The sequence below is a fragment of the Oncorhynchus mykiss genome, chromosome 21, assembly GCF_013265735.2.
Source record: "Oncorhynchus mykiss isolate Arlee chromosome 21, USDA_OmykA_1.1, whole genome shotgun sequence".
Classification (NCBI taxonomy): Eukaryota; Metazoa; Chordata; class Actinopteri; order Salmoniformes; family Salmonidae; genus Oncorhynchus; species Oncorhynchus mykiss.
In genome coordinates this window covers 63186012-63204322 of record NC_048585.1, presented here as the reverse complement: position 1 = coordinate 63204322, position 18311 = coordinate 63186012, and the positions used below count along the sequence as shown (strand labels likewise).

Below are 18311 nucleotides of genomic sequence, written 5' to 3'. Positions count from 1 at the left end.
AGAAAGACAGAGAAAGGCAAAGAGAAAGACAGACAGACAGAAAGAAAGTGAGAAACACACACACACAGACAGACAGACAGACAGACAGACAGACAGACAGACAGACAGACAGACAGACAGACAGGCAGACAGACAGACAGAGAGAAAGACAGAGAGAAAGACAGACAGACAGAAAGAAAGTGAGAAACACACACACACACAGACAGACAGAGACAGACAGACAGACAGACAGACATAGAGAAAGACAGAGAGAGAGAGAGAGACAGACAAAGAAACAAAGAGATATACAGAGAGAAAGACAGAGAAAGGCAAAGAGAAAGACAGACAGACAGAAAGTGAGAAACACACACACACACACAGACAGACAGACAGACAGACAGACAGACAGACAGACAGACAGACAGACAGTGATAAAGAGACAGACAGACAGAAAGAAAGTGAGAAACACACACACACACAGACAGACAGACAGACAGACAGACAGACAGACAGACAGACAGACAGAAAGAAAGAAAGTGAGAAACACACACAGACAGACAGACAGACAGACAGACAGACAGACAGACAGACAGACAGACAGACAGTGATAAAGAGACAGACAGACAGAAAGAAAGTGAGAAACACACACACACACACACACACACAGACAGACAGACAGACAGACAGACAGACAGACAGACAGACAGACAGACAGACAGACAGACAGACAGAGATTGAGACAGAGATTGAGACAGACAAACAGAGAGATAGACAGAGACAGATGAGAGACAGGCAGACAGACAGGCAGAGAGACAGACAGAGAGACAGACAACGAGAAAGACAGAGAGAAAGACAGACAGAGACAGAGAGAGAGACAGACAGACAGAGAGACAGAGAGAGAGACAGACAGAAAGACAGAGAAAGGCAAAGAGACAGACAGACAGACAGACAGACAGACAGACAGACAGACAGACAGAGACACAGACAGACAGACAGACAGACAGACAGACAGACAGACAGACAGACAGACAGACAGACAGACAGACAGACAGACAGACAGACAGAAGAGTAAAGGGAGGAAGATATCAATTGACTAACAGTTGTGAAAATATTAACTAATAATAATTCCAGACGAATGAACAAACTGAATACAGTTTACACACACAGTTCACCCAGACACACATGGCCAAGTGCTGAGCAATTTGTACGATTGTAAAAAATATGTTAAGATCAATAATGTTTTGTTGTATTTTTTAACATTAAATGCACTATGCATTATGTGGGTTGAATGCTGTAACACAGAATAAAACAATTAACCCCTAGAGTCTATTGACGCACTGCTGCATCAATCTAACTAACATAATAAAATATTCCCAGTCTAAATCCGTCAGTTTAAACTAGAGATATCTGTTGTTTAGCGTGGGCTGTGTCTCAGTCCACAGCGTCCGCCTGTCGCACCACCGGATCTTCTGTGGAAAGTGGCAGAGCTACAGAACGGTTTGTCAGACCAGGAGACATCCCGGAAATACGAACGGTTTGTCAGACCAGGAGACATCCCGGAAATACGAACGGTTTGTCAGACCAGGAGACATCCCGGAAATACGAACGGTTTGTCAGACCAGGAGACATCCCGGAAATACGAACGGTTTGTCAGACCAGGAGTCATCCCGGAAATACGAACGGTTTGTCAGACCAGGAGACATCCCGGAAATACGAACGGTTTGTCAGACCAGGAGACATCCCGGAAATACGAACGGTTTGTCAGACCAGGAGACATCCCGGAAATACGAACGGTTTGTCAGACCAGGAGACATCCCGGAAATACGAACGGTTTGGGCCACAAAGCGAACGGTTTGTGCTACGACCCCCACAAGTGTCTAAAGGTTACCCATACAAATTAATGGAAGTATGGAGGCAGTTTTGTGCCAATAAAAATAAGCGGTTAAAATGTGTTAAAAAGATATATATATATATATATATCTTTTTAACACATTTTAACCGCTTATTTTTATTATATATATTATATATATATATATATATATATATATATTTCCTGCACTTTCTTAGATTTCCTAGATACAGGACAGACACTTCAAAAACCTTATTCCTTATGGCTTATTTTTTGACTGTCTATTTTACATTTATGAATTGTTATTCAATGCGTTATATGGGCTATAGTAGTAAAGGCCAAATTCAATATTTTATAAAATAAAAAAATGTGATACCTAAGGCGTCCTAAAATTCAAAAACAAACCGTTAATAAATTACACGACCCTCATAGACTTAATCCTGAACAGCTTGCCCTCCAAATACCCCTCTGCTGTTTTCAACCATGATCTCAGCGACCACTGCCTCATTGCCTGCATCCGTAATGGGTCAGCGGTCAAACGACCATCCCTCATCACTGTCAAACGCTCCCTAAAACACTTCAGCAAACAGGCCTTTCTAATCGACCTGGCCTGGGAATCCTGGAAGTATATTGACCTCATCCCGTCAGTAGAGGATGCCTGGTTATTCTATAAAAGTGCCTTCCTCACCATCTTAAATAAGCATGCCCCATTCAAAAAATTTAGAACCAGGAACAGATACAGCCCTTGGTTCACTGCAGCCCTGACTGCCCTTGACCAGCACAAAAACATCCTGTGGCATACTGCATTAGCACCGAATAACCCCCCTGATATGCAACTTTTCAGGGAAGTTAGGAACCAATATACACAGGAAGTTAGGATAGCTAAGGCTAGCTTTTTCAAGCAGAAACATTAGCACAAACTCCAAAAAGTTCTGGGACTCTGTAAAGTCCATGGAGAATAAGAGCACTTCCTCCCAGCTGCCCACTGCATTGAGGCTAGGAAACACTGTCGCCAATGATAAATCCACCATAATTGAGAATTTCAATAAGCATTTTTCTACGGCTGGCCATGCTTTCCACCTGGCTACCCCTACCCCGATCAACAGCCCTGCACCCCCTGCAGCAACTCGCCCAAGTCTCCCACATTTCTCCTTCACCCAAATCCAGACAGCTGATGTTCTGAAAGAGCTGCAAAATCTGGACCCCTACAAATCAGCCGGACTAGATAATCTGGACCCTCTCTTTCTAAAATGATCTGGCGAAATTGTTGCAACCCCTATTACTACCCTGTTCAACCTCTCTTTTGTATCGTCTGAGATTCCCAAAGATTGGAAAGATGCCCCTTTTCAAAGGGGGAGACACTCTAGACCCAAACTGCTACAGACCTATATCCATCCTGCCCTGCCTTTCTAAAATCTTCGAAAACCAAGATAATTAACAGATCACCATTTACGGATTTGGGGTTGTACCTGGTGGGTTCATTGATAATTTGTGTGAGATTGAGGGCATCAAGTTTAGAATGTAGGATGGCCGGGGTGTTAAGCATGTCCCAGTTTAGGTCACCTAACAGAACGAACTCTGAAGATAGATGGGGGGCAATCAATTCACATATGGTGTCCAGGGCACAGCTGGGGGCAGAGGGAGGTCTATAGCAAGAGGCAACGGTGAGGGACTTGTTTCTGGAAAGGTGGATTTTTAAAAGTAAAAGCTTGAATTGTTTTAGGCACAGACCTGGATAGTAAGACAGAACTCTGCAGGCTATCTCTGCAGTAGATTGCAACACCGCCCCCTTTGGCAGTTCTATTTTGTCCCTAGCCGCGTCCTCAGAGTATGCACAGTCCAGCTGGCTGGTGTGTCTATGGACATATTCAAACTCTCATTAACCCAGCCTGCTTCCCTAAATTCTTCCAGATGGCCACCATTGTTCCTGTACACAAGAAAGCGAAGGTATCTGAACGAAATGACTGTCGCCCCGTAGCACTCACTTCTGTCATCATGAAGTTCTTTGAGAGACTAGTCAAGGATCATATCACCTCTACCTTACCTGTCACCCTAGACCCACTTCAATTTGCTTACTGCCCCAATAGGTCCACTGCACACTGCCCTATCCCATCTGGACAAGAGGAATACCTATGTAAGAATATCTTTCATTGACTACAGCTCAGCATTCAACACCATAGTACCCTCCAAGCGCATCATTAAGATTGAGGCCCTGGGACTGAACCCAGCCCTGTGCAACTGGGTCTTGGACTTCCTGACGGGCCGCCCCCAGGTGGTGAAGGTAGGAAACAACACCTCCACTTCACTGATCCTCAACAAGGGTGCTACAGCGCCTCTTCAACCTCAGGAGGCTGAAGAAATTGGACTTGTCACCTAAAACAGTCACAAACTTTTACAGATGCACAATCAAAAGCATCCTGTCGGCCTGTATCACCGCTTGGTACGGCAACTGCACCGCCCACAACCGCAGGGCTCTCCAGATGGTGGGGCAAACTATCTGCCCTCCAGGACACCTGCAACACCCGATGTCACAGAAGGCCAAAAAGATCATCAAGGACAACAACCACCCGAGCCACTGCCTGTTCACCCCTCTATCATCCAGAAGGCGAGGTAAGTACAAAGCTTTTATTCAGACAATGAAATTCTAATGTTTATATATTTTGCATTACTCATCTCATATGCATACTGTATACTATCTTAGTCTATGTCGCTCTGACATTGCTCATCCATATATTCATATAAACTTAATTCCATTCCTTTACTAGATTTGTGTGTATTGGGCATATGTATATGTGTGTATTAGGCATATGTTGTATATATGTATATGTGTGTATTGGGTATATGTTGTATATTGGGTATATGTTGTGTGTATGTATATATGTGTATTGGGTATATGCGTGTATTGGGTATATGCTGTGTGTATGTATATATGTGTATTGGGTATATGCTGTGTGTATGTATATATGTGTATTGGGTATATGTATATGTGTGTATTGGGTATATGCTGTGTGTATGTATATATGTGTATTGGGTATATGTATATGTGTGTATTGGGTATATGTTGTGTATATGTATATGTGTGTATTGGGTATATGTTGTATATTGGGTATATGTTGTGTGTATGTATATATGTGTATTGGGTATATGTATATATGTGTATTGGGTATATGTATATATGTGTATTGGGTATATGTTGTGTATATGTATATATGTGTATTGGGTATATGTATATATGTGTATTGGGTATATGTATATATGTGTATTGGGTATATGTTGTGTATATGTATATATGTGTATTGGGTATATGTTGTGTATATGTATATATGTGTATTGGGTATATGTATATGTGTGTATTGGGTATATGTTGTGTATATGTATATATGTGTATTGGGTATATGTATATATGTGTATTGGGTATATGTATATGTGTGTATTGGGTATATGTTGTGTATATGTATATATGTGTATTGGGTGTATGTGTGTATTGGGTATATGCTGTGTGTATGTATATATGTGTATTGGGTATATGTATATGTGTGTATTGGGTATATGTTGTGTATATGTATATATGTGTATTGGGTATATGCTGTGTGTATGTATATATGTGTATTGGGTATATGTATATGTGTGTATTGGGTATATGTTGTGTATATGTATATGTGTGTATTGGGTATATGTTGTGTATATGTATATATGTGTATTGGGTATATGTTGTGTATATGTATATATGTGTATTGGGTATATGTATATATGTGTATTGGGTATATGTATATATGTGTATTGGGTATATGTTGTGTATATGTATATATGTGTATTGGGTATATGCTGTGTGTATGTATATATGTGTATTGGGTATATGTATATGTGTGTATTGGGTATATGTTGTGTATATGTATATATGTGTATTGGGTGTATGTGTGTATTGGGCATATGCTGTGTGTATGTATATATGTGTATTGGGTATATGTATATGTGTGTATTGGGTATATGTTGTGTATATGTATATATGTGTATTGGGTATATGCGTGTATTGGGTATATGCTGTGTGTATGTATATATGTGTATTGGGTATATGTATATGTGTGTATTGGGTATATGCTGTGTGTATGTATATATGTGTATTGGGTATATGTGTATGTGTGTATTGGGTATATGATATGTATATGTATATATGTGTATTGGGTATATGTTGTATATTGGGTGTATTGGGTATATGTGGTGTATTGGGTATATGTGGTGTATTGGGTATATGTTGTATGTATGTATATGTGTGTATTGGTTATATGTATATGTTGTGTATATGTATATATTGGGTATATGTATATGTGTGTATTGGGTATATGTTGTGTATATGTATATATTGGGTATATGTATATGTATATTTTGTGTATATGTATATGTGTGTATTGGGTATATGTTGTGTATTTGTATATGTATATATTGGGTATATGTTGTGTATATGTATATATTGGGTATATGTATAAGTATATTTTTGGTATATGTGTGTATTGGGTATATGTATATGTATATATTGGGTATATGTTGTGTATTGGGTATTTGTTGTGTGTATGTGTTTGTATATATTGGTTATATGTATATGTATATATTGGCTATATGTTGTGTATATGTATATGTGTTTATTGGGTATATGTTGTGTATTTGTATATGTATATATTGGGTATATGTTGTGTATTGGGTATTTGTTGTGTGTATGTGTTTGTATATATTGGTTATATGTATATGTATATATTGGCTATATGTTGTGTATATGTATATGTGTTTATTGGCTATATGTTGTGTATATGTATATGTGTTTATTGGGTATATGTTGTGTATTTGTATATGTTGTGTATTGGGTATATGTTGTGTGTATGTATGTGTGTGTATTGAGTATATGTATATGTATATATTGGGTATATGTATGTGTATATATTTGGTGTATATATATATATGTATATATTGGGTAAATGTTGTGTACACTGTCAGAGCTAAAACATTACGCAGTTAGATCTGATCTCTAGAGAAACTGTGCAATGTGTTAAAAGAAAGAAAGAAAAACACTATGGAATTCAAATAATTCAAGGACATTAGTCAATTAGTTGTTTAAAACCCCCCAATTATGACTTTTTCTGTGAATTGCTCAGCACTAACACACCCAAACACAGAGACACACACCACAATGCCTTACCTATAGCGAGTTGAGATAGGGTGCAGTTCATCCGATCAGCCAGAGGGTGGAGCTCTTTGATCTTGGCCAGCTGTTTCTGTCCCTCCTCACTGAATATTCGATCCTTCATCCACACATAGCCCTGCAAACACACACACACACACACACACACACACACACACACACACACACACACACACACACACACACACACACACACACACACACACATAGTTTGTATAACTGGGCTTATTGATGTCTGGCAATGGATAGCCATATTGGTGTTGTCTCAGAGAGTGGATGAATTCTACTGCAGGTTAGTTTATATGAAATGTCCAGCGGTATTAATACAGCCTCCAGCTACAGTTCCAGCTCCCTTTATTCTCTCTCTCTCTCTCAGAGAATGTGAGCCCTAGGACCATGCCTCAGGACTACCTGGCCTGATGACTCCTTGCTGTCCCCAGTCCACCTGGTCGTGCTGCTGCTCCAGTTTCAACTGTTCTGCCTGCGGCTATGGAACGCTGACCTGTTCACCGGACGTGCTACCTGTCCCAGACCTGCTGTTTTCAACTCTCTAGAGACAGCAGGAGCGGTAGAGATACTCCTAATGATCGGCTATGAAAAGCCAACTGACATAACCTCCTGAGGTGCTGACCTGTTGCACCCTCGACAACTACTGTGATTATTATTATTTGACCGTGCTGGTCATCTATGAACGTTTGAACATCTTGGCCATGTTCTGTTATAATCTCCACCCGGCACAGCCAGAAGAGGACTGGCCACCCCTCATAGCCTGGTTCCTCTCTAGGTTTCTTCCTAGGTTTCGGCCTTTCTAGGGAGTGTTTGGAGTTTTAGGCTGAGTTTCTGTACAGCATTTTGAGATATCAGCTGATGTAAGAAGGGCTTTATAAATAAATTTGACTGATTTGTTCCAATTTGACTGATCTGGTCCAGAAATCTTAAAATACCATAAAAACATATTTGTAAAAAATAAGAAAGTGTGTGTGTGTGTTGGTACGTGCGGGTTGTTGTGTCTGTACCTTCATGGCAGCTCTAGAGTCTTCAGGAACTCCGTCGTTGTATTTCCCTGATATCAGACCTCCAGCTAGAGGGGACCACGTCATCACTCCTACACCTGAGAACAGATAGTTACTAAAGGCTCTATTCAATCTGTAACCCTGATATCAGACCCCCAGCTAGAGGGGACCACATCCTCTATCCTACACCTGGGATTAAGGCTGCAATGTGTAACTTTTTGGGTGACCGGCCAAATTCACATAGAAATGTGAGTAATAGATCTGTCATTCTCATTGAAAGGAAGTCTAAGAAGCGGTTGATATGTTCTACTTTTGCTATTTCTATGCTGAAATGTCATTTTTGCCTCTTTTAATTTAGGTTTTGCACACCAGCTTCAAACTGTTGAAAATACAATATTTTTGGATATTGAAAATATATTTCTCAACGGTTTAGAAGGTACAATGATTCTCTTCAGCAGTGGTTCCCAAACGTTTTATAGTCCTCTACCCATTTCAACCTCCAGCTGCGTACCTCCTCTAGCACCAGGGTCAGCGAACTCTCAAGTTTTGTTTTTTTGCCATCATTGTAAGCCTGCCACACACACTATACAATACATTTATTAAACAGAAGAATGAGCGCGAGTTTGTCACAACCCGGCTCGTGGGAAGTGACAAAGAGCTCTTATAGGACCAGGGCACAAATAATAATAAAATAATAATCAATAATTTTGCTCTTTATTTAGCCGTCTTACATATAAAACCTTATTTGATGAAAATTGTGAATCACCACAGGTTAATGAGAAGGGAATGCTTGAAAGGATGCAACTCTGCAACGTTGGGTTGTATTGGAGAGAGTCTCAGTCTTAAAATCATTTTCCACACACAGTCTGTGCCTGTATTAAGTTAGTGAGTACCGAGAATCCACTCTCATATAGGTACGTGGTTGCAAAGGACATCAGTGTCTTAGCAGCGCAATTTGCCAAGGCAGGATACTCTGAGCGCAGCCCAATCCAGAAATCTGGCAGCGGCTTCTGATTAAATTACATTTTCCCATAACCTCTTGCTGCAATTTCGATGAGGCTCTCTTGTTCAGATATCGGTAAGTGGACTGGAGGCATGAAAGGGATAACGAATCCAGTTGTTTGTGTCATCCGTTTCTGGAAAGTACCTGCGTAATTGAGCACCCAACTCACTCAGGTGCTTCGCTACATCACATTTGACATTGTCCCTAAGCTTGAGTTAATTTGCACACAAAAAATCATACAATGATGGAAAGACCTGTGTGTTATCCTTGTTAATGAAGACAGAGAAGAGCTCCAACTTCTTAATCATAACCTCAATATGGTCCCGCACGTTCAATATAGTTGAAGAGTCCCTGTAATCCTAGATTCAGATCATTCAGGGGAGAACAAACATCACCCAGATAGGCCAGTCATGTGAGAAACTCGTCATCATGCAAGTGGTCAGACAAAGTGAAAATTATGGTCAGTAAAGAAAATTTTAAGCTCTTCAATTCAAAAAAACGTGTCAATTCTTTGCCCCTTGATAACCAGCCCACCTCAGTATGTTGTAAAAGTGTTACATGGTCCCTGCCCATATCAGTGCATAATGCAGAAAACACACGGGAGTTCAGGGGCCTTGCTTTAACAAAGTTAACCATTTTCACTGTAGGGTCCAAAATGTCTTTCAAGCTGTCATCATGATTAGCCTAGTTTGATAGTTACATAATCATGATTAGTCTAGTTATAGTTAGATCAACCAATACATCATCACTAAATCAAATCAAATGTATTTGTCACATACACATGGTTAGCAGATGTTAATGCGAGTGTAGCGAAATGCTTGTGCTTCTAGTTCCGACAATGCAGTAATAACCAACAAGTAATCTAACCTAACAATTCCAAAACTACCTTATACACACAAGGGATAAAGAATATGTACATAAAGATATATGAATGAGTGATGGTACAGAACGGCATAGGCAAGATGCAGTAGATGGTATCGAGTACAGTATATACATATGAGATGAGTAATGTAGGGTATGTAAACAAAGTGGCATAGTTTAAAGTGGCTAGTGATACATGGATTACATAAAGATGCAGTAGATGATGTAGAGTACAGTATATACATATACATATGAGATGAGTAATGTAGGGTATGTAAACAAAGTGGCATAGTTTAGTGGCTAGTGATACATGGATTACATTTTTTTTAAATTTTACCTTTATTTAACAAGGCAAGTCAGTTAAGAACAAATTCTTATTTTCAATGAAGGCCTAGGAACAGTGGGTTAACTGCCTGTTCAGGGGCAGAACGGGGGTCGGGGGTTTGAACTTGCAACCTTCCGGTTACTAGTCCAACGCTCTAACCACTAGGCTACCCTGCCGCCCCGTAAAGATGCAGTAGATGATATAGAGTACAGTATATACATATACATATGAGATGAGTAATGTATGTATGTAAACATTATATTAAGTAGCATTGTTTAAAGTGGCTGGTGATATACAGTATTTTACATCAATTTCCATCAATTCCCATTATTAAAGTTGCTGGATGTTAGTGGTGGCTGTTTAACAGTCTGATGGCCTTGAGATAGAAGCTGTTTTTCAGTCTCTCGGTCCTTGCTTTGATGCACCTGTACTGACCTCGCCTTCTGGATGATAGCGGGGTGAACAGGCAGTGGCTCGGGTGGTTGTTGTCCTTGATGATCTTTATGGCCTTCCTGTGACATCGGGTGGTGTAGGTGTCCTGGAGGGCAGGTAGTTTGCCCCCTGTGATGCGTTGTGCAGACCTCACTACCCTCTGGAGAGCCTACGGTTGTAGGCGGAGCAGTTGCCGTACCAGGAGGTGATACAGCCCGACAGGATGCTCTCGATTGTGCATCTGTAGAAGTTTGTGAGTGCTTTTCTTCAGCCTCCTGAGGTTGAAGTGGCGCTGCAACGCCTTCTTCACAACGCTGTCTGTGTGAGTGGACCAATTCAGTTTGTCTGTGATGTGTATGCCGAGGAACTTAAAACTTACTACCCTCTCCACTACTGTCCCATCGATGTGGATAGGGGGGTGCTCCCTCTGCTGTTTCCTGAAGTCCACAATCATCTCCTTAGTTTTGTTGACGTTGAGTGTGACGTTATTTTCCTGACACCACACTCCGAGGGCCCTCACCTCCTCTCTGTAGGCCGTCTCGTCGTTGTTGGTAATCAAGCCTACCACTGTAGTGTCGTCCGCAAACTTGATGATTGAGTTGGAGGCGTGCATGGCCACGCAGTCGTGGGTGAACAGGGAGTACAGGAGAGGGCTCAGAACGCACCCTTGTGGGGCCCCAGTGTTGAGGATCAGCGGGGTGGAGATGTTGTTACCTACCATCACCACCTGGGGGCGGCCCGTCAGGAAGTCCAGTACCCAGTTGCACAGGGCGGGGTTGAGACCCAGGGTCTCGAGCTTGATGACGAGTTTGGAGGGTACTATGGTGTTAAATGCTGAGCTGTAGTCGATGAACAGCATTCTCACATAGGTATTCCTCTTTCCAGATGGGTTAGGGCAGTGTGCAGTGTGGTTGAGATCGTCTGTGGACCTATTTGGGCGGTAAGCAAATTGGAGTGGGTCTAGGGTGTCAGGTAGGGTGGAGGTGATATGGTCCTTGACTAGTCTCTCAAAGCACTTCATGATGACGGAAGTGAGTGCTACGGGGATGCTCTGAGGATGCGGCTGGGGATGCCGTCTGGGCCTGCAGCCTTGCGAGGGTTAACACGTTTAAATGGTTTACTCCCGTAGGCTGCAGTGAAGGAGAGTCCGCATGTTTTGGTTGCGGGCCATGTCAGTGGCACTGTATTGCCCTCAAAGCGGGCAAAAAAGTTATTTAGTCTGCCTGGGAGCAAGACATCCTGGTCCGTGACGTGGCTGGCTTTCTTTTTGTAATCCGTGATTGTCTGTAGACCCTGCCACATACCTCTTGTGTCTGAGCCATTGAATTGCGACTCTACTTTGTCTCTATACTGACGCTTAGCTTGTATGATTGCCTTGCGGAGGGACTAGCTACACTGTTTGTATTCGGTCATGTTTCCGGTCACCTTGCCCTGGTTAAAAGCAGTGGTTCGGCTTTCAGTTTCACGCGAATGCTGCCATCAATCCACGGTTTCTGGTTTGGGAATGTTTTAATCATTGCTATGGGAACGACATATTCAATGCACTTTCTAATGAACTCGCTCACCGAATCAGAGTATTCGTCAATGTTGTTGTTGGACGCAGTGCGGAACATATCCCAGTCCACGTGATGGAAGCAGTCTTGGAGCGTGGAATCAGATTGGTCGGACCAGCGTTGAACAGACCTGAACGCAGGAGCTTCTTGTTTTAGCTTCTGTCTGTAGGCAGGGAGCAACAAGGCCTTATATGCGTCGCGGAAGTTAGAATAGCAATGATCCAAGGTTTTACCAGCCCTGGTTGCGCAATCGATATGCTGATCCAATTTAGGGAGTCTTGTTTTCAGATTAGCCTTGTTAAAATCCCCAGCTTCAATGAATGCAGCCTCAGGATATGTGGTTTCCAGTTTGCAAAGAGTCAAATAAAGTTTGTTCAGAGCCATTGATGTGTCTGCTTGGGGGGGAATATATACGGCTGTGATTATAATCGAAGAGAATTCCCTTGGTAGATAATGCGGTCGACATTTGTTTGTGAGGAATTCTAAATCAGGTGAACAGAAGGACTTGAGTTCCTGTATGTTGTTGTGACCACACCACGTCTCGTTAAACATAAGATATACGCCCCCGCCCCTCTTCTTACCAGAAAGATGTTTGTTTCTGTCGGCGCGATGCGTGAAGAAACCAGCTGGCTGCACCGATTCCGTTAGCGTCTCTCAAGTGAGCCATGTTTCCGTGAAGCAAAGAACGTTAGGGTCTCTGATGTCCCTCTGTAATGCTACCCTTGCTCGGATTTCATCAACCTTGTTGTCAAGAGGCTGGACATTGGCGAGAGGTATGCTAGGGAGTGGTGCGCGATGTGCCTGTCTCCGGAGCCTGACCAGAAGACCGCTTTTTTTCCCTATTTTACAACATCTTTGCTTTGGGTCGCAGGCTGGGATCCATTCCGTTGTCCCGGGTGAAAGGCAGAACACAGGGTCCGCTTTGGGAAAGTCATATTCCTGGTCGTACTGATGGTGAGTTGACGTTGCTCTCATATTCAGTAGTTCTTCTCGACTGTATGTAATGAAACCTAAGATGACCTGGGGTACTAATGTAAGAAATAACACGTAAAAAAAAAAAAAAACTGCATAGTTTCCTAGGAACGCGAAGCGAGGCGGCCATCTCTGTCGGTGCCAGAAGTAACGACTAGTAGTCTAGTTATAGTTAGATCAACCAATACATCATCATGGGTAGTCTAGGTATTAAACCCTGAGCTTCGTAGCTTGCTTCGTAGTGTACCCCTCTGGTGACAGACAGTTTGACACACACTGTGAAGGGCCTCCCGAGTGGCGCAGTGGTCTAAGGCACTGCATCACAGTGCTAGCTGTGCCACTAGAGATTCTGAGTTGAGGGTGGTGCACAATTGGCCCAGCCTTGTCCGGGTTAAGGGAGGGTTTGGCCGGCAGAGACTTTCTTGTCCCATATCCCACTAGCGACTTCTATGGTGGGCCGCCTGCAGTGCACGCTGACATGGTCGCCAGGTACACAGTGTTTCCTCCGACACACTGGAGTGGCTGGCTTCCGGGTTGGATGTGCGCTGTGTCAAGAAGCAGTGCGGCTTGGTTGGGATGTGTTTCAGAGGACGCACGGCTCTCTACCTTCGCCTCTCCCGAGTTCGTACGGGAGTTGCAGCGATGAGACAAGACTGTAACTACCAATTGGATAACACAACATTTGGGAGAGAAAAAGCCTGTGTAGTACACCAGTCTGGTGTCACTGAGACACTAACCACCATCCCCTTGTATCTCTGTTAGTCTATTGGCTGGGATGCCAGTGAGATGTTCAACTAGGAGACATACGGAGTCACCTCCAGCTATGGCTTCCTCTCCATGTACATGTGAGTATCCTCTCTTCAGCTCCTCAATGTCTTTTTAGAAGGTTTAGAAATGCATTATTTGCCTCGACAAGCAGCCCATTTCCAACCAGAATACCTGTATTTATACCCCCCCCCAGTACCACCACCTCTTCTCACTGAAGAACGATGAAGGCAAGACTGAGGAGTACAAGAGCAGTACCATGGTATAATAGAGAGAGGAGACATGAATGAGTGGTGTTGAGGAGTACAGTACGATGGTCTAAGAGAGAGAGAGGAGACATGAGGGCAGGTGAGTCGCCAGAGGAATCACAAACATACACTATTTCTGCAAGTAGAGGATCACTAGTTTGAGCCCACCTCTCCTCTCCTGACCTCTCCTCTCCTCACCTCTCCTCATCTCACCTCTCCTCTCCTCACCTCTCCTCTCCTCACCTCTCTTCACCTCATCTCTCCTAACCTCACCTCTCCTCACCTCACCTCACATCTCCTCACCTCACATCTCCTCACCTCTCCTCACCTCTCTTCACCTCACCTCTCCTCTCCTCACCTCTCCTCTCCTCCCCTCTCCTCTCCTCACCTCACCTCACCTCACCTGGCTACTGTATGTAGACATGATCCAACTCTGAACACATTGACAACACTTCAATATATGTTTGTTGCCTGTATGTGTTTGCTTTCTTTGCCAACCACAAGCATGTACTTTTGATATGAGAGCGCTGTGTTGCTATAGTTTGCAAACAAGTAATTGTGACACTATTTATGTTTTTCAGGTGATCACAGTGGCAGTCTATCATGGTGACAGTCTATCAACTAGTTCTCAGAATCCAATTAGTTTATTCAGGTGTGTTAGCTGGGTTAGTTTATTAATACATTTGTTTATTCAGGTGTGTTAGCTGGGGTTAGTTTATTAGTTAATTAGTTTATTCAGGTGTGTTAGCTGGGTTAGGGTTAGTTTATTAGTTAATTAGTTTATTCAGGTGTGTTAGCTGGGGTAAGGGTTAGTTTATTAGTTAATTAGTTTATTCAGGTGTGTTAGCTGGGGTTAGGGTTAGTTTTTTAGTTAATTAGTTTATTCAGGTGTGTTAGCTGGGGTTAGGGTTAGTTTATTAGTTAATTAGTTTATTCAGGTGTGTTAGCTGGGTTAGTTTATTAATACATTTGTTTATTCAGGTGTGTTAGCTGGGGTTAGTTTATTAATACATTTGTTTATTCAGGTGTGTTAGCTGGGGTTAGTTTATTAGTTAATTAGTTTATTCAGGTGTGTTAGCTGGGTTAGGGTTAGTTTTTTAGTTAATTAGTTCATTCAGGTGTGTTAGCTGGGGTTAGTCTATTAGTAAATTTGTTTATTCAGGTGTGTTAGCTGGGGTTAGTTTATTAGTTAATTAGTAAATTCAGGTGTGTTAGCTGGGGTTAGGGTTAGTTTATTAGTTAATTAGTTTATTCAGGTGTGTTAGCTAGGGTTAGTTTATTAGTTAATTAGTTTATTCAGGTGCGTTAGCTGGGGTTAGTTTATTAGTTAATTTGTTTATTTGGGTGTGTTAGCTGGGGTTAGGGTTAGTTTATTAGTTAATTAGTTTATTCAGGTGTGTTAGCTGGGGTTAGTTTATTAGTTTATTAGTTTATTCAGGTGTGTTAGCTGGGGTTAGTTTATTAGTTAATTAGTTTATTCAGGTGTGTTAGCTGGGGTTAGTTTATTAGTTAATTAGTTTATTCAGGTGTGTTAGCTGGGGTTAGTTTATTAGTTAATTAGTTTATTCAGGTGTGTTAGCTGGGGTTAGTTTATTAGTTAATTAGTTTATTCAGGTGTGTTAGCTGGGGTTAGGGTTAGTTTATTAGTTTATTAAGGTGTGTTAGCTGGGGTTAGTTTATTAGTTCATTAGTTTATTCAGGTGTGTTAGCTGGGGTTAGTTTATTAGTTTATTCAGATGTGTTAGCTGGGGTTAGGGTTAGTTTATTAGTTAATTAGTTTATTCAGGTGTGTTAGCTGGGTTAGTTTATTAATACATTTGTTTATTCAGGTGTGTTAGCTGGGGTTAGTTTATTAGTTAATTAGTTTATTCAGGTGTGTTAGCTGGGTTAGGGTTAGTTTATTAGTTAATTAGTTTATTCAGGTGTGTTAGCTGGGGTAAGGGTTAGTTTATTAGTTAATTAGTTTATTCAGGTGTGTTAGCTGGGGTTAGGGTTAGTTTTTTAGTTAATTAGTTTATTCAGGTGTGTTAGCTGGGGTTAGGGTTAGTTTATTAGTTAATTAGTTTATTCAGGTGTGTTAGCTGGGTTAGTTTATTAATACATTTGTTTATTCAGGTGTGTTAGCTGGGGTTAGTTTATTAATACATTTGTTTATTCAGGTGTGTTAGCTGGGGTTAGTTTATTAGTTAATTAGTTTATTCAGGTGTGTTAGCTGGGTTAGGGTTAGTTTTTTAGTTAATTAGTTCATTCAGGTGTGTTAGCTGGGGTTAGTCTATTAGTAAATTTGTTTATTCAGGTGTGTTAGCTGGGGTTAGTTTATTAGTTAATTAGTAAATTCAGGTGTGTTAGCTGGGGTTAGGGTTAGTTTATTAGTTAATTAGTTTATTCAGGTGTGTTAGCTAGGGTTAGTTTATTAGTTAATTAGTTTATTCAGGTGCGTTAGCTGGGGTTAGTTTATTAGTTAATTTGTTTATTTGGGTGTGTTAGCTGGGGTTAGGGTTAGTTTATTAGTTAATTAGTTTATTCAGGTGTGTTAGCTGGGGTTAGTTTATTAGTTTATTAGTTTATTCAGGTGTGTTAGCTGGGGTTAGTTTATTAGTTAATTAGTTTATTCAGGTGTGTTAGCTGGGGTTAGTTTATTAGTTAATTAGTTTATTCAGGTGTGTTAGCTGGGGTTAGTTTATTAGTTAATTAGTTTATTCAGGTGTGTTAGCTGGGGTTAGTTTATTAGTTAATTAGTTTATTCAGGTGTGTTAGCTGGGGTTAGGGTTAGTTTATTAGTTTATTAAGGTGTGTTAGCTGGGGTTAGTTTATTAGTTCATTAGTTTATTCAGGTGTGTTAGCTGGGGTTAGTTTATTAGTTTATTCAGATGTGTTAGCTGGGGTTAGGGTTAGTTTATTAGTTAATTAGTTTATTCAGGTGTGTTAGCTAGGGTTAGTTTATTAGTTAATTAGTTTATTCAGGTGTGTTAGCTGGGGTTAGTTTATTAGTTAATTAGTTTATTCAGGTGTGTTAGCTGGGGTTAGTTTATTAGTTAATTAGTTTATTCAGGTGTGTTAGCTGGGGTTAGGGTTAGTTTATTAGTTTATTAAGGTGTGTTAGCTGGGTTAGTTTATTAGTTTATTCAGGTGTGTTAGCTGGGTTAGTTTATTAGTTTATTAAGGTGTGTTAGCTGGGGTTAGTTTATTAGTTTATTCAGGTGTGTTAGCTAGGGTTAGTTTATTAGTTCATTAGTTTATTCAGGTGTGTTAGCTGGGGTTAGTTTATTAGTTAATTAGTTTATTCAGGTGTGTTAGCTGGGTTAGTTTATTAGTTTATTCAGGTGTGTTAGCTGGGTTAGTTTATTAGTTTATTCAGGTGTGTTAGCTGGGTTAGTTTATTAGTTTATTCAGGTGTGTTAGCTGGGTTAGTTTATTAGTTTATTCAGGTGTGTTAGCTGGGGTTAGTTTATTAGTTTATTCAGGTGTGTTAGCTGGGGTTAGTTTATTAGTTTATTCAGGTGTGTTAGCTGGGGTTAGTTTATTAGTTTATTCAGGTGTGTTAGCTGGGGTTAGTTTATTAGTTTATTCAGGTGTGTTAGCTGGGTTAGTTTATTAGTTTATTCAGGTGTGTTAGCTGGGGTTAGTTTATTAGTTTATTCAGGTGTGTTAGCTGGGTTAGTTTATTAGTTTATTCAGGTGTGTTAGCTGGGGTTAGTTTATTAGTTTATTCAGGTGTGTTAGCTGGGGTTAGTTTATTAGTTTATTCAGGTGTGTTAGCTGGGGTTAGTTTATTAGTTTATTCAGGTGTGTTAGCTGGGGTTAGTTTATTAGTTTATTCAGGTGTGTTAGCTGGGTTAGTTTATTAGTTTATTCAGGTGTGTTAGCTGGGTTAGTTTATTAGTTTATTCAGGTGTGTTAGCTGGGGTTAGTCTATTAGTAAATTTGTTTATTCAGGTGTGTTAGCTGGGGTTAGTTTATTAGTTAATTAGTAAATTCAGGTGTGTTAGCTGGGGTTAGGGTTAGTTTATTAGTTAATTAGTTTATTCAGGTGTGTTAGCTAGGGTTAGTTTATTAGTTAATTAGTTTATTCAGGTGCGTTAGCTGGGGTTAGTTTATTAGTTAATTTGTTTATTTGGGT

The 18311-nt window shown here is 40.9% G+C and overlaps 1 protein-coding gene across 1 annotated transcript in view; it reads right to left on the bottom strand.

Moving 5' to 3' along the window:
* The window catches only part of LOC110500912 (voltage-gated potassium channel subunit beta-3-like), a 60885-nt gene that overhangs the window by 18777 nt on the left and 23797 nt on the right, over positions 1-18311 (bottom strand). The window contains exons 9-10 of the mRNA XM_036958398.1: positions 8036-8130; positions 7017-7137 (exon numbers count right to left, since the gene is read on the bottom strand). Of these exons, the coding sequence (XP_036814293.1) occupies positions 7017-7137; positions 8036-8130 (216 nt within the window). The remainder of the gene's footprint in view (positions 1-7016; positions 7138-8035; positions 8131-18311) is intronic.